Source organism: Emydura macquarii, unplaced genomic scaffold (genome assembly GCF_026122565.2).
Source record: "Emydura macquarii macquarii isolate MOO-44397 ecotype Brisbane River unplaced genomic scaffold, CSIRO-AGI_Emac_v2 contig_2768, whole genome shotgun sequence".
NCBI classification, from domain to species: domain Eukaryota; kingdom Metazoa; phylum Chordata; order Testudines; family Chelidae; genus Emydura; species Emydura macquarii.
Window position 1 is genome coordinate 5,980,989 of NW_027132905.1, and position 19,360 is coordinate 6,000,348.

A 19,360-nucleotide genomic window follows, 5' to 3' on the forward strand; every position below is an offset into this window, starting at 1 on the left:
CTTGTTGAAAATAAGATGGTAAGCCAGTACTAGTTTAAGGATATTTTGGGGTAGGAACATTGAATTTAAAATACAATATAGTCAAGGCCTGTGGCTTTCGGATGTTTATCTCCTTTGTTTTTCGTGTTTGTTTGTTTTTTTTTCTCTCCAGGCCTACTGGAAAAGCATGAATCAGCTTTTGCAAACTCTGAATCAGAAGCTTGCAACCCTTAGCCATGGGCAGGAAGGAATAGTCAAGATCAGTGCTGCTGTCTCTGACAAGTTGGTTGCCTTTAAGAGTAAACCCCCGTCCATTCAGCGAGAAATCCTGACGGTCTGTAGTGACCCCTACACACTGGCTCAGCAGCTAACACACGTGGAATTGGTAAGTGCAGCAGATGTGGAACGCCAAACTTTGCATTCAAAGGTGGTGTTTTAAAGCCCAGCAACAGCTATGTAGTTGCAACCCAATTGAAATGCATATGCGGCTGCAGCATAGCTAGCTAGCACTGTATCAATACTGCAGGATGAAGCATGGTTTAATGGATTAAAACAGAGGACTGAGAAGCAGGGTACTGCCACTGCTTTGTTCTGTGACTGTGCATAGGTCGCTTAGTCTCTTCCTCTGTCTCAGTTTGCTCATCTGTGAAATAAGGATAGTATTCCCCTGCTTCACCACCAGTTTAGTTCAGTTACATTTGCAAAGTGCTTTGAGCCCCTTGAACGGAAGGTGCTGTGGAGCGGCTGACTACTAGCATCACAATTTTGTTCGATATTGAAGCTTTTACGTTGCTGCAACCCAATGCTCTGTGACCTAAGCATTTTACTTTGTTGGTGTTTTTTCCTTTCTCAGTTTCATAGACCTGAACTTCTGAGTTTCAAGTACCTGTGTGCGCACAGTCCCTCCCCCTGTGCTATCTGCTCCTCAGCAGGCTTTTGATGATAGTTCCTCCCTCTTCAAGGTTGGGGTGACACAAAGCCTTCTCTCCCATCCCGTGTCAGGTCCACCACATGGATGTCCTGCCTCCCCATGGCAAAGGTTAGGTGCTGGTGCACCATAACCTCACTGCTGCTCCACATCGCTGCATCTGTCCTCAAACCTCTTGATACTCTTAATCTTCCCCATTGTCGGTGCCTGAGAGGGCACCGTTCATTTCTGAAGCCCCAGGCCTTGTTTTCTCTGTTCATCTGAATGGAAAATAACTTTTAAAAAAAAAATTAAAACCATGTGAGGATGAAGGATTGGTGGGAATATTATGAAACTAGAAAGCTTTATAATCCCACAGTTGGACATATTCTACTCATCAAAGAGGAATCCCTGGGAAACCCATGAACTATACTATCACCTCTTACCAAGAGGGTGGTTTTCAGAATATGTGACTTTGGTCTTCTTACTTTTCTTTAGCTCTAACTAAACAGCAGCATGAGAGACTGCAAAATCTTTTTGTGGCTGGCTTCCCTCCCCCTTAGAACAGCTTGACTGTAAGATGGGATCCCATGTAATTGAACTGCAATGCACAAATTATGAGGCATTGAAACAATCTGCAGCTTTCGTTCCACTTCACTATAAACAGAGTTCCACTCTATCTGTTCCTACCTCCTTGTACCAGGTGTAATAATTACTCTGCAGTTAATTAAGCTGATGATTATTCTTCAGCAGTCTGAGCTACACTGTTATCTAAATTTCCTTATGAGGAACAAAGAGAAATATCATGGAACCTGCGTATAGGACCAGTCCTGAAGTCTTTACTTGGGCAAAATGCCCATTGACTTTGCAATTGCCTGAGTGTGGGTCTCAAGATTGAGTCTAGTGAGTTCCAGAAGACATCTACCACTTCATGAGGTACCGTTGATTTTTTACTCACCAATAATTTGTTAGAAATATCAGGTGGGATTTTTCAAAAAAGCCTGAGGGAGTCAGGAGCTGAACTCCCATTGAATGGCAGTGGTTCTTTGCTGTCTAATTAATGCCCCCTTGAAATTTGAAAATTATACGCATAAATATAATAACCTGATGGAATAATAATAATAGCTTTTTATGACAGGGTCTAGTAGACCTTCTCTGTCCCCTGTTGGAGGTGTTGGCACCCTGATACATCCCTGCTTAAGGAAAACCTGCTCAGGCCAGACTACCAACAAGATTTAGTCTTCTGGAGGCCCAGAAGGGCCAGGAGAGATACCGACCAATCAGGAGCCAGCAGGCCGTGTTAAGAAGGCTTGCTTGTTTTCTCTGAAGGGCAGTGCTGGCTGAGGCTGGGACAGGAGTGAAGTGTCTCTATACTAGTCTAGAACCTCGGGGCCAGGTCAGAGCCTTTGCATAACACACCGTGACTAAGCAATTACCTTTTATGTTTGTTCAATAATTAAAGGCACCCACAGCCAGATTGTTTAACCATTTAAAGACTGATGCTGAGCTCATGGCAAAGGCCATTCTGTTCCAGCTTGGCTGCCACACTCTTTTATAAAACTTTTTATCAGGAGATCTCAAAGTGCTTTACAACGGAGGTCAGTCTCATTAGCTCTATTTTACAGATGAAGAGCAAAGCGAGGAAGTGACTTGCCCAAGGTCACCCAGCAGAGGAGCTGGGAATAGAACCCAGGTTTCTTGAGACCCAGTTTGATGCTCTATCCACTAGGCCCCATTGGCATGATAATATCCCTGTCTCCTTCCCCCTACTAACAACAAGAGATAGCTGTTGAAGTTTACATCAAATGTAACTCATGTTCTAGCCTACTTCAATATATTGGATAAAATGTGACCTTGGTCCCATGTGCAAGTCAAAGGGAGTTACACAAATGAAACTGAGATCAGAATTTGGCCCTTAGGGCTCAGTTAGTTAAGAAACAAACTCAGTAGCAGCCAGCCTTGGTATAATCAATCATGATGTCGATGTCAACCCCTGTAAAATATCACATCTCACGTCATATTTTCTAAATCCATTTGAAATGTACTGATAGACATCAAATCCCGGAGACAAAGCTATGGGGCAGTAGAAAGTAGCTCTCTAACATAGAAGGAGAAACTTTGTTAGCTGTAGGACAGGAGAACTCATCAATTGCCACAATCATTCCTTTCCAAAATACTGTGAAATGTCTCATTTCAACCAAACACGTAGTGCTAATCATAGAATCATAGAAGATGAGGATTGGAAGGGACCTCAGGAGGTGTCTAGTCCAACCCCCTGCTCAAAGCGGGACCAACCCCAACTAAATCATCCCAGCCAGGACTTTATCAAGCCAGGCCTTAAAAACCTCTAAGGAAGGAGATTCCACCACCTCCCTAGGTAACCCATTCCAGTGCTTCAGCACCCTCTTAGTGAAAAAGTTTTTCCTAATATCCAACCCAGACCCCCCCACCCACTGCAACTTGAGACCATTGCTCCTATTTCTGTCATCTACTACCACTGAGAACAGCCTAGCTCCATCCTCCCTGGAACCCCCCATCAGGTAGTTGAAGGCTGCTACCAAATCTAATGCCAAGCAAACCTTTCAGGAAATGTTACTTCATTCTCCCTTTGAGCTTGGGTCAGGAGGCCTGATTCTTTGGGGAGCTTAACTGATATCCTGCGTAGGCAGAGTCGCAAACACTAGCTTCTTTTTAACCTGTAATTCCTCTTGCCATTCTAGTGGCACTTGCTCATGATGGGAATAAAAACAGCAGCTGTCCCTCCGAGGCAATGAGAGTTGAGATTTATGAGGATGTGCCAGAGCACAGGTTTGTGGCAGTTGGACATCAATGACCATTAAAAGACTAGGGAACTAGATACATTATTGACTTTTATTTTTGACACTGGTGTGGTGCTCTCCCGGTGTCTAGGTGCATGCATCTTCATTGCCATCTTTCCTCCATTTGCATACAGTCAGTACGCTTGGGCACCAGGCTACCTTTGGTCTCTTTCAGCAAGAGGAGGAGTAGTAGGCAGGGCAAGCAATATGTACTGTAACAGTACTTAGCTTTTATTTATCACTGGAGATCACAGAGCATCATTATCCCCCTTTTATGGGCAGGGAAATGGAGATACTGACAGCGGCAGTCACTCGCCCAAAGTTACACCGCAGGTTCGTGGCAGAGCCAGGAACAGAACCCAGGACTGCTGACGTCCAGCCCAGTGCCTTCTCCACTAGATCATGAGCCCTCCAGTTTATGAACAATAGAGACAGGTCGTCAGTGTGGTTTATCACCACCACAAGCTATTTATATTGCATTGGCTGGAGGTAGTGAGTTGATTTTATTCTCCTCTGTTGATCACTCCCCTGTTTCTGTTGCAGTAACATTGATAGTTTCTATGAAAGTTAATGTGGGAAACTTGCTGGCTGCATAGCACTTCATTAAAGCTGCATTTCAACCAGATGCCAAAACTTGTTCAAGTCTTGCAAAGCCATTAATTAGAGATTCTAGGGATTACTCTCTCTGTCTCCCAAAAGGAACGGCTGAGTCACATCGGGCCTGAGGAATTCGTGCAGGCGTTTGTACATAAAGACTCTTTGGACAGCACCAAGGTAGGATGTGTCGCCATGGAGAGTGTTTCCTGCAATTATTTTGTTTGTTCTAGATTATCTGGTTTGAATGAGAGATGTAAAACTAACTGTGATTGGGGCATGTGTGGATTAGGCACATACACACACACGTTACAGGCAGTACACGCACACAATCTATTGATGCAGTGAGGATAGAGCTTGTGGGAGTTCATAGTAAAGATTCTCATTGGTGGGTCATCGCCTTTGAAATCCCCTCCTGCTGGAAATATGTCTGAGCCTCAGACTGGCCACCTTTAGAAACCATTAGATATGCAGCTCCGTGGTGTTTAGGCTGTATCTTCTCGTATCTGTAACATACACGTAACACTTGTAGCGTGCATCCGGATACCATGTTAATGAATCAGTCTGTTATGAGTGAGTGTAATCATCCTCGTCATCATCTCCTCTTCACATAATATCTTGGAGCCCAAAGGATCCCAAAGGAGAGTAGGGATGGAAATGGCGTGCAGGATTGGGACCTTAGGGCCTGATCCAAAACCCATTCAAGTCAATGGGGGGTCTTCCGTCTAATTCCTGAGGGGTTTGGATCAGAGTGATTGCACTGATAGAGCTGCTGCTGCTTCCTCAGTAAGGGAAGTGACTTCACTGCCACAGAGCAATAGTTTGGAAGCTTCTCCGTACTACTACTACTACTGAAAAAAGAAGAAGACGAGATAAGGCCAAATCCTGCTTTCGGAGTCACGTGGGGACTCCTGTTGAGTTCCCTGGGGGCCCCCCACACACACAGTGGCAGAATTTCAACCTTAGATGCTGGAAATAATGGGGTTGTGTTGGCAAAGCTATGGCAATATAACTTTGTCGATAGAGTCTCCGTGGTGTAGAGATACCCCAACTCCCTTTGGCATAATTGAAAATGCCAGTCCAAGTTCAGAATCCCACTCCCCCCCAAAAGCATTGTGACTAGCATTTCTGTGGTATTCAGTATGGAGGATAGCCAAAAAACAAAGAAACTAATCATGGTAAAATTTCAACTACCTGATAAGAACTTGACCTAGAGGGACATGACTGAAAATGGACATGCTCTGTGGCAAGTAATCATTCAGGTTGCTAAGTAAACTTAAAAAGAGAAAGGGATGAAATGAGGACACTGAATTTCAGCAGCGTGAATTTTGGAAAAATTGGGGGTGCGGGGTGGCAATGAGTGAAATGGAATTGGATAAAGCAAATAGAGGGAAAGAAGAAATGTTCAGCGATAAATTAATGTATGCCCAAAGGCTTTGTGTGTCATCTAGCATTAAAATATAGCTGGAGTTTGAAACAAAAAGTCAATGTGGAGGAACAATGAAATGCAAAGAGTAATTAAGGATAAGAAACAAATGCAAAGAAACATCAGGTATAGAGGACAGGAAAGATTACAGAATGAAGGCTAGATAGTGTGAAAAAATGCAGATAATGGCCAGGTGGAGAATCAAAATGAATTGTCTCAATAGGCCAAGATAATTTTCAAGATATTTTTCAAGATAAACATGAAGGGAATAAACAACGATTGGTTATACAGATTCTCTAAACTTTAATCCACCCATTAAGATGTTGTTATATAACAGCCCCAGTCTTTGCTATAGTGCTTAATAACAGAGTGAGAAAAGAACTAAGACAGCCTTGGGTTGCACTGAAGTATTGACGGAGTTGAAGGAAATGTCTTCACCCACTGGATAAGGGTCTAGTGAATAAGACCGACAACTGCCTGAACATTGTCATGCATAATGTGAAACTGCCAAATCATGAGCTCAGTCCTCAGCAGTGGGGTGGAAAAGGGGGCTCTAAACCATTTTGGTCTCTCCTGATCCCAGGTTGAGCTGAGGTCTCAGGTGAAATTTAGTAGAGCCTAAAGGCTGCTCTAAGTTGCCTAGGTTGTTGCAGTTGCATAGGATCTGGCAGTGTTGCATGCACCATGTCCTGCGCAGATCACCCCTTCCTGTCTCCTACATGGAGTGAGAGCAAGGCAGGTTATAGAGCCCTGATTGGAGTCCCTCTGTTGGCTTAAGGGAGCTTTGGTTTGAGCCCTAAAACCTTTCTCTGCCTCTGTTTCCTTATCTGCTAATTGGGGATAATATTTAATATACCTTGCTCCCAGTGGCTTTGTGGGGCTTGCTTAATGAATGTTTATTAAGTGCTTTGACATCGGCAGATAGAGGATGTTCTAGAAGTGCTAAACATTGTTATTATTTATAATGCTTAGATAAAGAAAAGCTTCTACTAAAATCTTTGTGTCTGGTAAATTTCTAATCAGTTGTATCCACTGGTTCTTATGCACTAGCACAAGGCTGTCTTGTGCTGCAAACTCTGAAGGGGAATGCCTTCATCCAAACCAAAAACTGTTTTTCTTTACTTCTTTTTTAATTAATTAAAATGTTTTTTTAATGTTAAAGTTTTGCAAAAAGTGGGTTTTAAACAAAAATTTCAATTTTGATTCCTGAACTACCTGATATCATATTTGTGTCCCAAAAGAGAGCGTGCTCATAGGATTTCTTAACAAAAGGCCTGATTTTCCAGAAGGACCCAAAGAGATTTGTTAATATATGGAATAAAAATTGCCACAAGGAATAACAAAAGCAACTGTCGTAAACAATTTTGTAAAAGCATGTGCCTCTTACTGCTGTTTACTCTTGGGGCACCTTGAAAAGATTGTTTGTTTCATTTATTTTATTCATTGGTGTTTATATTCTAGTTTTAAAACAAATACAAATTTCATCCTTGCAAAGAATTGCCGTGAAGTACAGTAAAGTGCTTTCTATTTCTAAAATATTTAACATCCAAAATCTTAGATCCAGATTTTCTGTTTTTTAATCACCTTGGGCATTGTATTAGGCTCTCTTCCTGTGAGGATTCATTGCCCAACGTAGACACTTGCTTAACTTTACATTCTGTGAGTAGTCGCATTGCCTTCAACCGATCCGTCTGCATGCATCATGATTTGCTTCCTGTAGATAAGCACTGTCTGTTGCCTTTCTTACTGATATTTGCTTAAGACTGCATTGGGATGGGAAATGGTCCTCTTTAATAAAGTAAAAAATCAGTATCCACCGATACCCTCTAGTGGCTGTTAATAGATGTACAAATAAATCAGAGAGAGATGGAGAGTAATGAGTCCTAGAAGGGAAATTCCCAACATTTATTAAGGCTGGATTTACTAAGATGACTTGAATTTTCAAAATCCTAGGGACAGATCCTCATCTGCTGTAAACTGTCGTAGCTCCACTGAAGACAACAGATCCATTGAAGTCAGTGGAGCCAGGACAGCTTATGCTAGCTGAAGATCTGCCCCCCAGCCTAAGGAAATTGTACTCTGAAAAGTAGGGAACATACCTTGCTGATTAAGTGTCCCTTGGATCCAAGTGACCTGTTTCAAAGCAACCTATAAACCAGAACCAGGTCAGCTGAGAAAACATTCTAAACATGCAAGAGAATAAGAGAGAGAAATAAACAGGAGGGGAGTATTTCCAAAAAGAGGTGAACATAACCGTCTTTTCTTTTGCTCACCCTTCTTTCCCTTAACCAAATTAGAGAGTCTTCTTATACAGGAAAACTCTGTGGGCAATTGCATTTGCTGAGCTGTGGAAAGTCATGGAGTCAAAGGGACAAACTGAATGGTGTGCTTGTCTTATTTATATTGATGTTGCTCTTTAAATGCTGCAGTACCATGGCTGTTAATATTTCAGTGGACAAGGATCAACATAAATTACATTGGGGAACAGTCGTTGTAGGCAAAATGGAACTGTTCTCCATACATTGATTTGATTTGTATAAAGCAACATTCTCTGCTAAACCTCACCCATCTGCCCCTACCCGTCCACCCACTGACTTTGTGAACTCTATCCTTAATGCATAGTGTTCATTGGGACCTGTCCGTGCTTAGGGTAGCCCTGTTGAAAATGCCAAGGTCAGGGGAGGCTGCAAAAGAAGATTAGATTCTCCCAGAACTGGTGGGTAGCACTGAAGTTAGATTCCCCGACCAGTCACAGACAGTGCTCGTGATTTCCTCCACTGGTTATCAAGAAGCTAGAACAAGAAATACACAGCCCTCTTTATTGCATTTCAGTCTCTGGCTCCCAATCAGCAACTGGGTCCTGTAAAGAGATAAGTTATTTACACTCTGTTCCCTTTACCAAAACGTTCTCCTGATCCCCAAAAGGTCAGCCACATTGCCAGATCAATATAAGTTTGGTTCTTACCCAAAATACCACACTGCCAGCCAATCCTTTTGTAACTAAAACTAAAGGTTTATTACCAAAGGAAAGAAACGAACGCGAAGAGGGATGTTAAATGGTGAAAGCAATCAGATACATAAAAATGACTTTAATGTTCATATATATCAGATTCTCAGCAGAATTGTGGCGTTTGCAGGCTTGTACAGTTCCTCTGGTGTACATCCAGTGCCTAGATGGGTCTCATTCATTTGTTTCACAAATTCAGGTGTAGATGAGTTGATCCAGAGGTATGAAACAGGAATGAAGACAAGATGGAGATGATGCAGTTGCCTTTTATGTCCCGTTGCCATGTGGCTTGTCCCAAACACAGCCACACAGCACATGGCATGGAAAGAAAAGTCTCAGAATCCCCTGTCCAAAGGCATGTTCTTACATGATCTGGTGACTCATAAGGTGTAGCCCCGGATTCATTGTACATTTGAGTTCCCTAAGTATTTAGAATTTATAATACAAAACTGATCCATACATATAAATGTACTTATCAATCTTAGCGAATCATGACTTTTCCATCAGTACCTTGCATGGCATATCCTATATGATATTTATTGTAATTCTGTAATATTAATATCAGTAATATTATAAATGATCACGTATATTCCAGACAGAGTCACATGCATGTGTGTGTGTGACAGAGATTTGTGGCAAAATAGTAGCAGAAATAATTCCCTTTGTGTAGCACATATCTTAACAAACAAGAAATCTAAGTAAAATATAGTTATGTCATTCAGTGCTTTTCTTTCCCCCCCCCCCAGTCTTGTTTCAGTGAGCAGAAAAAGACTAGTAACCTTGAAGCCTATGTGAAATGGTTCAATAGACTCTGCTATCTTGTGGCAACAGAAATTTGCATGGTAAGTGAAAAGTGTGTGGCAGTGTTTTACCGCATGCCTGATGTGTCAGTTTAAGATGGCATATTAATCAGCAAACCCAGGGATTTATTTTTCATGACCTAGCTAATTCGTTCACATATGTTTTAATAACATTATGCCCACAAAAGCACCCAGGTAAATTACAAACATACAGCAAAACAGACCTGGGGGCGGAGGAGAAGGAGGCAGGAAAGGAGAGAATCTGTTAATGCAGGGAGTAAAAAAAGCCCATTCTGTTGAAACAGTGAGTGAGCACTGAATGTGGAGTTGCAAAATAATGAACTCTGCAGGGGAAATAGACTCTCATAAGATCATTCAGGTTTTTTGTTGGTTTTTTTTTTTTTACTCCCTTGAAAAGATTCCAGTGGAGAAGGAAAGGTAGAAAAATCTTGGTCTTCTGTCTTCCTAATGCTTTTAATCTGTTCATGTCTAAATCCCAACTGAGCCTGCTCCAATCTTCCGTTCCTTGTAAACTAAAGAATATGAAAGTGGGTGGATCAAGAAGAGACAAGAACTGCCATGACCTTCTTTCTCCATTCCCCGCTTCTCTTGTCTTCTCCCCCTCTAACTTCCTTTCCTCCTCCTCTCTGTCACTCATCTGATCTCCACCTGACCTCTCTTGCCTCACCCCTTCACCTTAAGCCCTCTGTCTCTTCTGTTTTATTCCCTGCACAATCGAAGCATGTCCTGGTGTCCCCCCAGGCTCAAAAAAGGCGCCTTTGACGCTCCTGTCACTCAACCTACTACCCCTTTTCCTTTTACCCTTTCATCTCTAAACTCATTGAACATTCTGTCTACATCTGTTGCCTTGAGTCCTCTCCTCTGGCTGTATCCTGGATCTCTGCCAGTCTGGCTTCTGCCCTCTCCACTCTATAGAATCTGCTCTCACCATGGCCTCCAATGTCCTGTTCCTGGCCAGATCTCTTATGTCTTTCACTCCATCTGCATCGTCTTTGACCTCTTTTCTGCCATTGAATCTGTAAATCAGACTCCCTTTCTTGCAATCTTGTCCTGCCTCAGCGTTTGTGAATCTGTCTTGGTTTCCCCCATACCTCTCTGGCTGTTCCTGTTGCATGTCTTTTGGTGCGTAGCTCACCACTGTCATGCTCCATGAAGATCTCAGCGGAATCTCTCCTAAGACCTTTCCTCTTCCCCCTCTGTGCCCTGTCTCTGGACAGCCTCATCTCAATGCAAAACTGATGAGGAGCTCAATGACCATGAGAATCGGCACCACAGCTCACAGTTGTCGTTGTTTGTGCCTGTCACTTGTGGGTGCACTGCCTGTGACTGCATATTTAACTCTCATTTAAATCGTTTTATGATTAATATTATTGAATTTGGATTCTGTAAATGACACAAATGTTTTACCTGTTTTTAAAAATGTGGAGAAAGTGTCGTGGAGGGAAGGGGAAGGGAGTAGGGAACCAGATTGTCCTGCCGGCCAGATTGCTGGTGACGCAAAATGGTTACCATCTGCTGATGGTTTGGTGACCTAGTTGAAAAGAGCATGGTGGTCTCAGTCTAGTTACCATGTGCCTCTAAAACCACAACCACCACCCAAATTAACTCGGTTTGGCATGCTCATGAAAAGTCTCAATAGAAGGGCCAAGCTGAATGACAGGTGGACTCTTGTTTCATCCTTGGATGTGGTCCTTCCAAGTCAGGGCTGAGGCAGGTGCTCAGATACTGTGGTGATGGGGGTGATATAAAACCTAGACAGAGGAGAGGAGAAACAGAAAGAGAGAAATTAGAAGACAAATTGTGGGGAAGCTTGCACTGCTCTCACTGCACTTCAGTGTTATACCTCATCTGTGGATTAAGAACTTCACGCCCCAGTTCTGTTACTTCAGAAACTTTCATCAGCAGTAAATTTACCTTCAGGACAGGAGAAAGGGTTTTAAATACATTTGAGAAAAAGCCTCCATAGAATGAAGGTGCGGTTGTTATTTAAAGGCTGAAAGCCTGGCCTCACCGAAGTCAATGGCAAAACTCTTATAGACTTCAGTGGGGCTAGGGCAGGGGTGCCAAACTCATTTGCTATGGCGGGCCAGATTTGAATTAAATGCACTTCAAGTGGGCCATACATACCATAAATGGAAATACTAGGCACTTTTGGAGCGCTGTGTCTCGTGCACACAGCGCTCCACGCACTGCCGCCAGAATATACAGATCCCGTGGCAGCGTGCGACACCATGAGATCTCATGGCGTCGTACTCTCCGGCGGCAGCGCACGATGCCACGAGATCTCGCTGCCAGGGGCCTGACCAAAAACGTTGGTGGACCGTATCCGGCCCGCGGGCCGGACGTTTGACATCCCTGGGCTAGGGGTTCCCCCAAAGTGTCTAATAATTTTTTTACCTGGTAACTTTAGAGCTATTTGGACAGCCTATCCCTGCAGTCCGTTGTCTCTAGAGGCCGGCTTTCTGCTTCAGTGCCCGGTCAACGGTTGAGTGAGCCTTTAAAGGTTTTCGCCACCATCTGCAATGAAAGCTTCGATTCAGGAGACTGCCAGCCACAAATGTCAATCAAACTGCGTGTACAACATTGGGCAGTAGTTGGGCTTTTTTAAAAACAACTTGCTGACTGAGCTGTAAAGTAAGGTTTTTCCCTGTACAGGGCACCAAAGCCTGGTGTTCCCTATGATTCTGCATATGCTTGTCACGACTATTTATTTATTTAATTTGCAGCCTGCGAAAAAGAAACAGCGCGCACAAGTCATAGAGTTCTTCATTGATGTTGCCCGAGAGTGCTTTAACATAGGGAATTTTAATTCGCTGATGGCAATCATATGTAAGTATGGGAGATGCTTCAAAACAGAATTTTTCTGTCTTGTATAATGGCTATAAAAAGAACACCTGACTCCTTACTATTTCCCCCGCCTCTTCTTTCCTCATAGCTGGAATGAACATGAGCCCTGTCTCCAGGTTAAAGAAGACCTGGTCAAAAGTGAAAACCGCCAAATTTTTTATTCTCGAGGTAAAAGAAGAAGCTTGGTTATTTGTATTAATCAAATGTTTTCACGTGCGCAATACTAAGTAGAGGATCTTTGTAGGCGAGGGTTCAAATTCTGCTGGAGAGACACACGTGAGCAGAAATGTACCAACAGAAGGTGTAAAGCAACTGTCATGCAGAGAACCACGGGAGAACCTGAATTCTGTCTTGATTCACAAGGGGGCAGAATAGGGTGGCTTGGATGGAATGTGCCAAAAAGTGGGTGTGATCAGCATGAAATCCACTATAAAGAATCATTCATGAGACAGATCCTGCTCTCAGTGATAAAATTCCACTTCAGGATCATGCCATAGTGCTCTGTGTATGGCACCGAAGCGAACTATTCCATCTCAGAGGTGGCGTAAGCAAGGCACATAGGGACACATAGCTTTTGTGGGGAGCTGTTACATATTGATGTGGCGACATGCCTACACATTACTGCTGGTGATTCACCCTGATGCCAGCCAGAATTCAGACTGATATAAACAGTGCTTACACTGCATAATTTTGCGCCATCTATTCAGTCGTTCATCATTATTTTCCATTGGGGAGCAAGGATTTAGTGGGATACCTATATAATATGTACAACGATGCCACCTTGTTCAAATAAAATAAGTATTAATTTTAATATAAAAGTCAGAGATATAAACAACCACAATCTATACATGTAGATTTCTAGCTGTTTCCATGGCTAGCACTTCCAGGGAATTAGGTGTAATTATGTAATCCTGAGGATATGGGTGTGACCCCTACCCAGGACTCTGGAACAACCAAAGGATAGATTGTCCTTAGAAAATCCATCTCGGTTTTTATGCTGAGCCCATACCAAGCAGACTGACAGGATTTGGGGAGTTCATTCAGTGCTAGATGAGCTCTCCCACCCGGCCACCTTCTGATAACCTCTGTTAATCTAAAATCAAATCCAGATGCCTTGATAAATAAGCATCAAGCCAGATAAATATGAAAAGAAAATGATGATGAGTTATCCATCCCGAGACCGTACATACTCAGATCTCTGTTAATGCAACTTGGTTTTAAACCGTGACAAGAAAAGAATCCAAATCCTTTGTGATCAAATACATGGAAATTGTCTCGTTTTGCACCTAGCATCAGATGGACCCCACCGGTAATTTTTATAACTACAGAACTGCGTTGAGAGGGGCTGCCCACCGATCCCTCACTGCACACAGCAACAGGGAGAAGGTAGGTCTGTCCCTGTCTTGTGGTCTTGTTTATTTCTGAATGGATGGGTGATAATTAAAACTGGTGGTTAATGACTGAAATTCTCTGTGTGCACTGAGGGTGAACCCCACCTCCGGCACAAGCCTTAGGCATCACTTAAATCTCACTTAAAACCTCAAGATAGTGCTTAAGTTAGTTTGCAGTGGTTCATAGGGCTTTTGCTGCCCCTCCTGCCCAGAAGTGTATTTCATCCAGAGAGACTTAATCATTACATGTATCTCTGCATCACTTAGGCCTTGTCTGCAGAGGGATTTTGACCAGCTTCAAAGCAGAGTAACTATTCCGGAATAAAGTCACTTTAATTCCAGAATGAAGGGTCCACACGGGGGAGATATGCCAGTGCAGCTACAGTACAGTAGCTATTCTAGCTATGCCAGTCTGTGTATACAAGCCCATCTTGCGGAGTGGCTGACTTGAGGTAGTGAGCAAAAGGTGCTACTCCTCAGAGGTGAGCGAATGGCACGTAGTTAACAGTAGGTGATGGTGACTCGCTCAAAGCACCGTAGGCAAGTTTGAACTAAATTTCTTAAAGCAAACGTGAGGCCTAATTCTACCCTCAGATACCCAGTTGCAACTCTGATTTAACTCAGTGGCTCCCACTTCACTAAGAGAGGAACTGCCCCCTTGTATTTAAGAGCAGTTCTCCTATGCTGTCACTGTGATCTCACAACAAAAAGAAAGAAAAGGATGGAAGGTTTCCCTAATTTTAAATCAAACTGAATCAAAGAGAATCCCGCTGAGATTTTAATGTGTGATGTGCATTTGCCAGAGGAAGATACGTTTGAATAACACATTCCTTGTTTGTGTGTGAAGGTAATGAAATATCATGAGAGTGTTGTGCTTTCTAAATTATTTTCTTCTATCGCTCTTTTCAGATATGATTATAGAGTCCTATTGTGTTGTGCGCTTCATTGTATTTCTTGTGGTTTTCTTTGTTTTTTCCCCGTTCACTCTAATTTTTATTTTGTTAAAACAGTTTTTTTAAAATGTTGTGATAGCACATTGTTATAAATAGAGAGAAACTCTCTGGGTGCAGCGAAGCAGATGCTTGCATTGACAAGCATAATGTGAAATTGAATATTCATTGCTAGAGGAACTGGACTAGATTCTAATTTCACATCTGTGCAAATCTGATGTAACTGCACTGAAGCCAACGGAGTCACACAAGGTTTACACTGAAATGAGGTCAGAATCTAGTCCACAGGCTGTCATTGTTGTAAGGGAAATATGCAGAGTTGTTCTGAAAAGCATTACGCTGCTGTGGGATGAGATGATGAATTGGATATTAATGAAGAGCAAAGAAATTCCTTGAACAAACTCACACATGCTTCATTTAGAACCTGACATTTTGAGATGCTTATGCAATCTATTCCGCTTGTGATAATCATATATCTTCAAGCCTGCTGCTTTATTACTTTATCTCATTTCCTGTGGAAGTTCTCTGCCACATCCCTGTCTATATCTACTTAAGACTCACAGCCAGGAGGTTAGTAGCGTGAAGGAAATCTATTTTACTTGAGAAAAAACCCACCTTCTATTTTCTTTGTGTACATAACATATTAGCTTAAGAAAGTGTTCGTGCATAGGGCTCAGTGGCTTATCACTGCTGGATACATTAAAATCCCAGACACGACACAGCACATAATTCAGACCCCAGATCTTCATGATTTCATTGTTTGTTATAAGCCAGCTACCTGGGCAGTTGTTTTGTTGTATTGTCATTGGGTAAAATCCCACCGAATGTGATCGCTGCCCGTGGAAAGTCTTGTAGTATTTTCTGGCAGTCTTTTAGCAAAGTTCACCTCTTGAAACCACAGAAGCCCATTTATTTTCAAATTGGACCATATTTATAATGGTTTTTCCCAATCACTTGCTGAAGAAAGAGGAAGGGGGTTACATTTACGTTGTTTACTGTGGTAGCCTGTGCGTAGAACCTCTGTTCGGGAAAGGTGGGCAAAAAATTATACATTCTGCCGGGTTCTGGATAAAACAACTTCAGTGACCGAAGTGTTCCTAGATACATAAACCCAGGCATCATGGTGGAGGAAGGTTCTGAAGAGGATTTAAAAAGGAAAGGAATTTTGTTGGGCAGTTTGTCCAACGGATGGCATGGAAGAAAGCGCAGAAGAGCCTGACAGAGAAGGGGACAAAAAAGTGGCATCCGCTGGGAGAGTGAAGTAGGGAATTGACAGCTTGATATGTTAGTAGGTCTGATAGACAATGGGGGGCTAACTGGTGAAGGATCTTACAGGCAATGGAGTTAGATGCATTGGAGGAGAAGCCAGTTGAGGGATGCAAAGAGAAGGGCAGTGTCGGCTCTGACCATATCACTTGGGCTTGGACTGGATGAGCTGAATCCATATACGAGCCAGTCATCAATAATCTTCTTCTCCCCTTTATTTTCACTGATTCCAACTTTATCCACTGCATCCTATTTGCCTTTTTTATACAAACGGTTTCATTGCCGGGTCCAAGATGTGGCCCTACCTAGACACCTTTGTGCTGGATTAGTTGTCTAGAAATTATTAATTGTGGGAGTGATTTAACAAATAATGAAAAATCCCTAAAATCTGGACTTTGAGTTACGTGATGTGTCGAGTTTGGAATTTAGTCTGTAGCCTTATTCTTTGCTGAATGTCAAGTGTCAAATGGAAGGTTGACACTAAATCAGGGAGTAGATTTTCAGAGCCGAGCATTTGAGATTAATAATTTAGAACCTTAATTGAATGCCTGATTTGACTTGCAGATTCTCAGCATGTCTGAGCAGGCACACGGGCTGCTCACAGTAGAATGCACACTCGATGTGCTGTGCATTCCAAAACAGCGCTGGCAGGAAGCAGAAATGGGGCACAGAGGACATGACTTGGGGCAGCAGCTGCTATTGACGGCCACTCTTTTTTTTTTTTTTTTTTCCTCTTTCGGCTTTGAAAATGTGTGGCAGAATCCTCTCCTCGCTAACCTGCCCTGTGGAAAGAGCAGGGCACAGCAACAGCCGCTGAGCGGGAGGTCCAGGAGACATTCAGACCATACCCTTTGAGGCTGTGGAGCACCGCTAAGCATGTTAGCCAGCCCTCCGGCTGGCTTGCAAGAGGACAGTAGATAGAAACGCTGCCCAGCTACAGTATGAGAAGGGCTGCCTGCCATCGTAACACACAGGCACAAGCTTGTCCACGTCTTTCCTGAAATGTGGGACACAGTATTCCGTTTGAGGCCTTATCAGCGCAGTGTAGAACAGAAGAATTACCTCTCGTGTCTTGCTTACAACACTTCTGCTAATACATCCCAGAATGATGTTTCCTTTTTTTTTTTTTTTTGCAACAGTGTTAAACTATTGATTGATATTTAGCTTGTGATCCTCTATGACCCCCAGATCCTTTTTCTGTAATATTCTTTCCTAGGGAGTCATTTTCCATTTTGTAGATTTGCAACTGATTGTTCTTCACTTGGGTGCGCTTTGTATTTGTCCTTATTGAATTTCATCCTATTTACTTCAGACCATTTCTGCAGTTTGTCCACATCATTTTGAATTTTAATCCTCTCCTCCAAAGCACTTGCAACCCCTCCCACCTTGGTATCATCCGCAAACTTTATCAATACTCTCTATGCCATTATCTAAATCATTGATGAAGATATTGAACAGAACCGAACCCAGAACTGATCCCTGTGGAACCCCACTTGTTATGCCTTTCCAGTATGACTGTGAACCATTGATAACTACTCTCTGGGAACTATAAGTTTTGCACAGAACTGGTCCCTGAGGGACCCCACTCAATATGCCCTACCATCTTGACTGTGAACTACTGATAGCTAAACTCTGGGAACAGTTTTCCAACCTGTTATTCACCCACCCTGTAGTAGTTCCAACTAGGTTGTTTTTCTAGTTTGTTTATGAGAAGGTCATGCGAGACAGTATCAAAAGCCTTACTAAATTCAAGATATACCACATCTGCCGCTTCCCCCCTGTCGGCAAGGCTTGTTAACATGTCAAAGAAAGCTATCAGGTTGGTTTGACACAATTTGTTCTGGACAAATCCATGCTGAATGATACTTATCACCTTATTATCTTTTAGGTGTTTGCAAATTGATTATTTAATTATTTGCTCCATTATCTTTCCGGGTACTGAAATGAAGCTGACTGGTCTGTAATTCCCCCTATTGTCCTTATTTCCTTTTTTACAGATTAGCATGAGATTTGCCCTTTTCCAGTCCTCTGGAATCTCTCCCGTCTTTCGTGACTTTTCAAAGATAATCGCTAATGGCTCAGATATCTCCTCAGTCAGCTTTTTTAGTATTCTAGGATGTATTTCATCAGGCCCTGGTGACTTGAAGATATCTAACTTGTCTAAAGTAATTTTTAACTTGTTCTTTCCCTATTTTAGCCTCATACCCTATCTCATTTTCACTGGCATATTATTTGAGCATCTCACAGCCTTTAATGTAGTTCTCCTGACAACACCCCTGTGAGGCGGGGAAGTGCTGTTATCCTCATTTATAGCTGAGAAATGGAGGCACAGAAGGACTAAGTGACTTTCCCCAAGGTCACAATGGAAACTTGTGGCCAGGCGGAGAAGTGAATCCGGAGCTCCCAAAACTCGGTCGGTTCTGTCCTTTTTCTTTTTAAGCGTGTTTTTCTTCTCTTGTCTCCTCCACGCGTGAGGGAAAGGTGCCTCCTGCACCCTGTTGCCTCCATCCTTTCAGCGCACCCCTGGAGACTCCACCTGAAATTAGCCCAGAGTCTTGTTACATTGACCCAGCTATCTTCTCTGTGCACCAACAATTTATTTAGCATATTTTTTTATTTACTTCGGAATGAGTAGGCTGTAAATAAATGTATGCTAATGTGGCCCTTAAAGCTGTGACCTGATACAAGTGGCTAATTTCAGAGTTAATAGAAATAAGCCCACCACAGTGCAGAGTGACAAGTTGCATGACAATGAAGGGTTTGTATTCCATGCAGAGTTCAAAGGGGCATGTTTGTCAGAAATTAACTCTGCTTTCATGGATGCAGTCAGCTGACCTATGTCATCCCCAGAATTAAGTCATTCCACAGGGAAACACGATTTTGCGTTAATGATGTTTGTCTAAATTGCTTTGAAATGTTGGACTATGTACAGTATAATTCTGTGTATGTTTTTGCTCTCTGATATCACAGGGAAGTACTTGTCTGATTTCATCAACTTTGTTCCTTCTGAAGAAAGTGATTGTCTCTCTCTCACTCTGGGTGTGTGGGTGGATTGGATGGTTTGGGGGGAATCAAAAGGGAATGAAATGTGAATTTCAGACTCTAGCCCAAGTTCTATGCTAGGTAGGTGGCTGGATATTAGCCTGCCTTACAAATATGACTCTCTAGTTTATTTGCTTTCGCTTCAGAGATTCTGAAACTAAAACACACCAAGTGATATTCTCTTATTAGAGACATTAATGGTTGCTCAAAAACAAAAAGAAACAAAACCAAAAAACATCACAGTAAAAATCCTATGTGAAGAGAACTAGTGATCTCGGTCACTTCCAGGTGGTGATCTAAGTGACTCACTC

General features: G+C 42.6%; 1 protein-coding gene across 1 annotated transcript in view; it reads left to right on the forward strand.

The window, feature by feature from the left end:
• RASGEF1C (RasGEF domain family member 1C) overlaps positions 1-19,360 on the forward strand; it is a 102,094-nt gene that overhangs the window by 65,940 nt on the left and 16,794 nt on the right. Inside the window, exons 5-10 of the mRNA XM_067566503.1 lie at positions 152-364; positions 4,405-4,479; positions 9,479-9,574; positions 12,280-12,382; positions 12,489-12,568; positions 13,691-13,786. Of these exons, the coding sequence (XP_067422604.1) occupies positions 152-364; positions 4,405-4,479; positions 9,479-9,574; positions 12,280-12,382; positions 12,489-12,568; positions 13,691-13,786 (663 nt within the window). The remainder of the gene's footprint in view (positions 1-151; positions 365-4,404; positions 4,480-9,478; positions 9,575-12,279; positions 12,383-12,488; positions 12,569-13,690; positions 13,787-19,360) is intronic.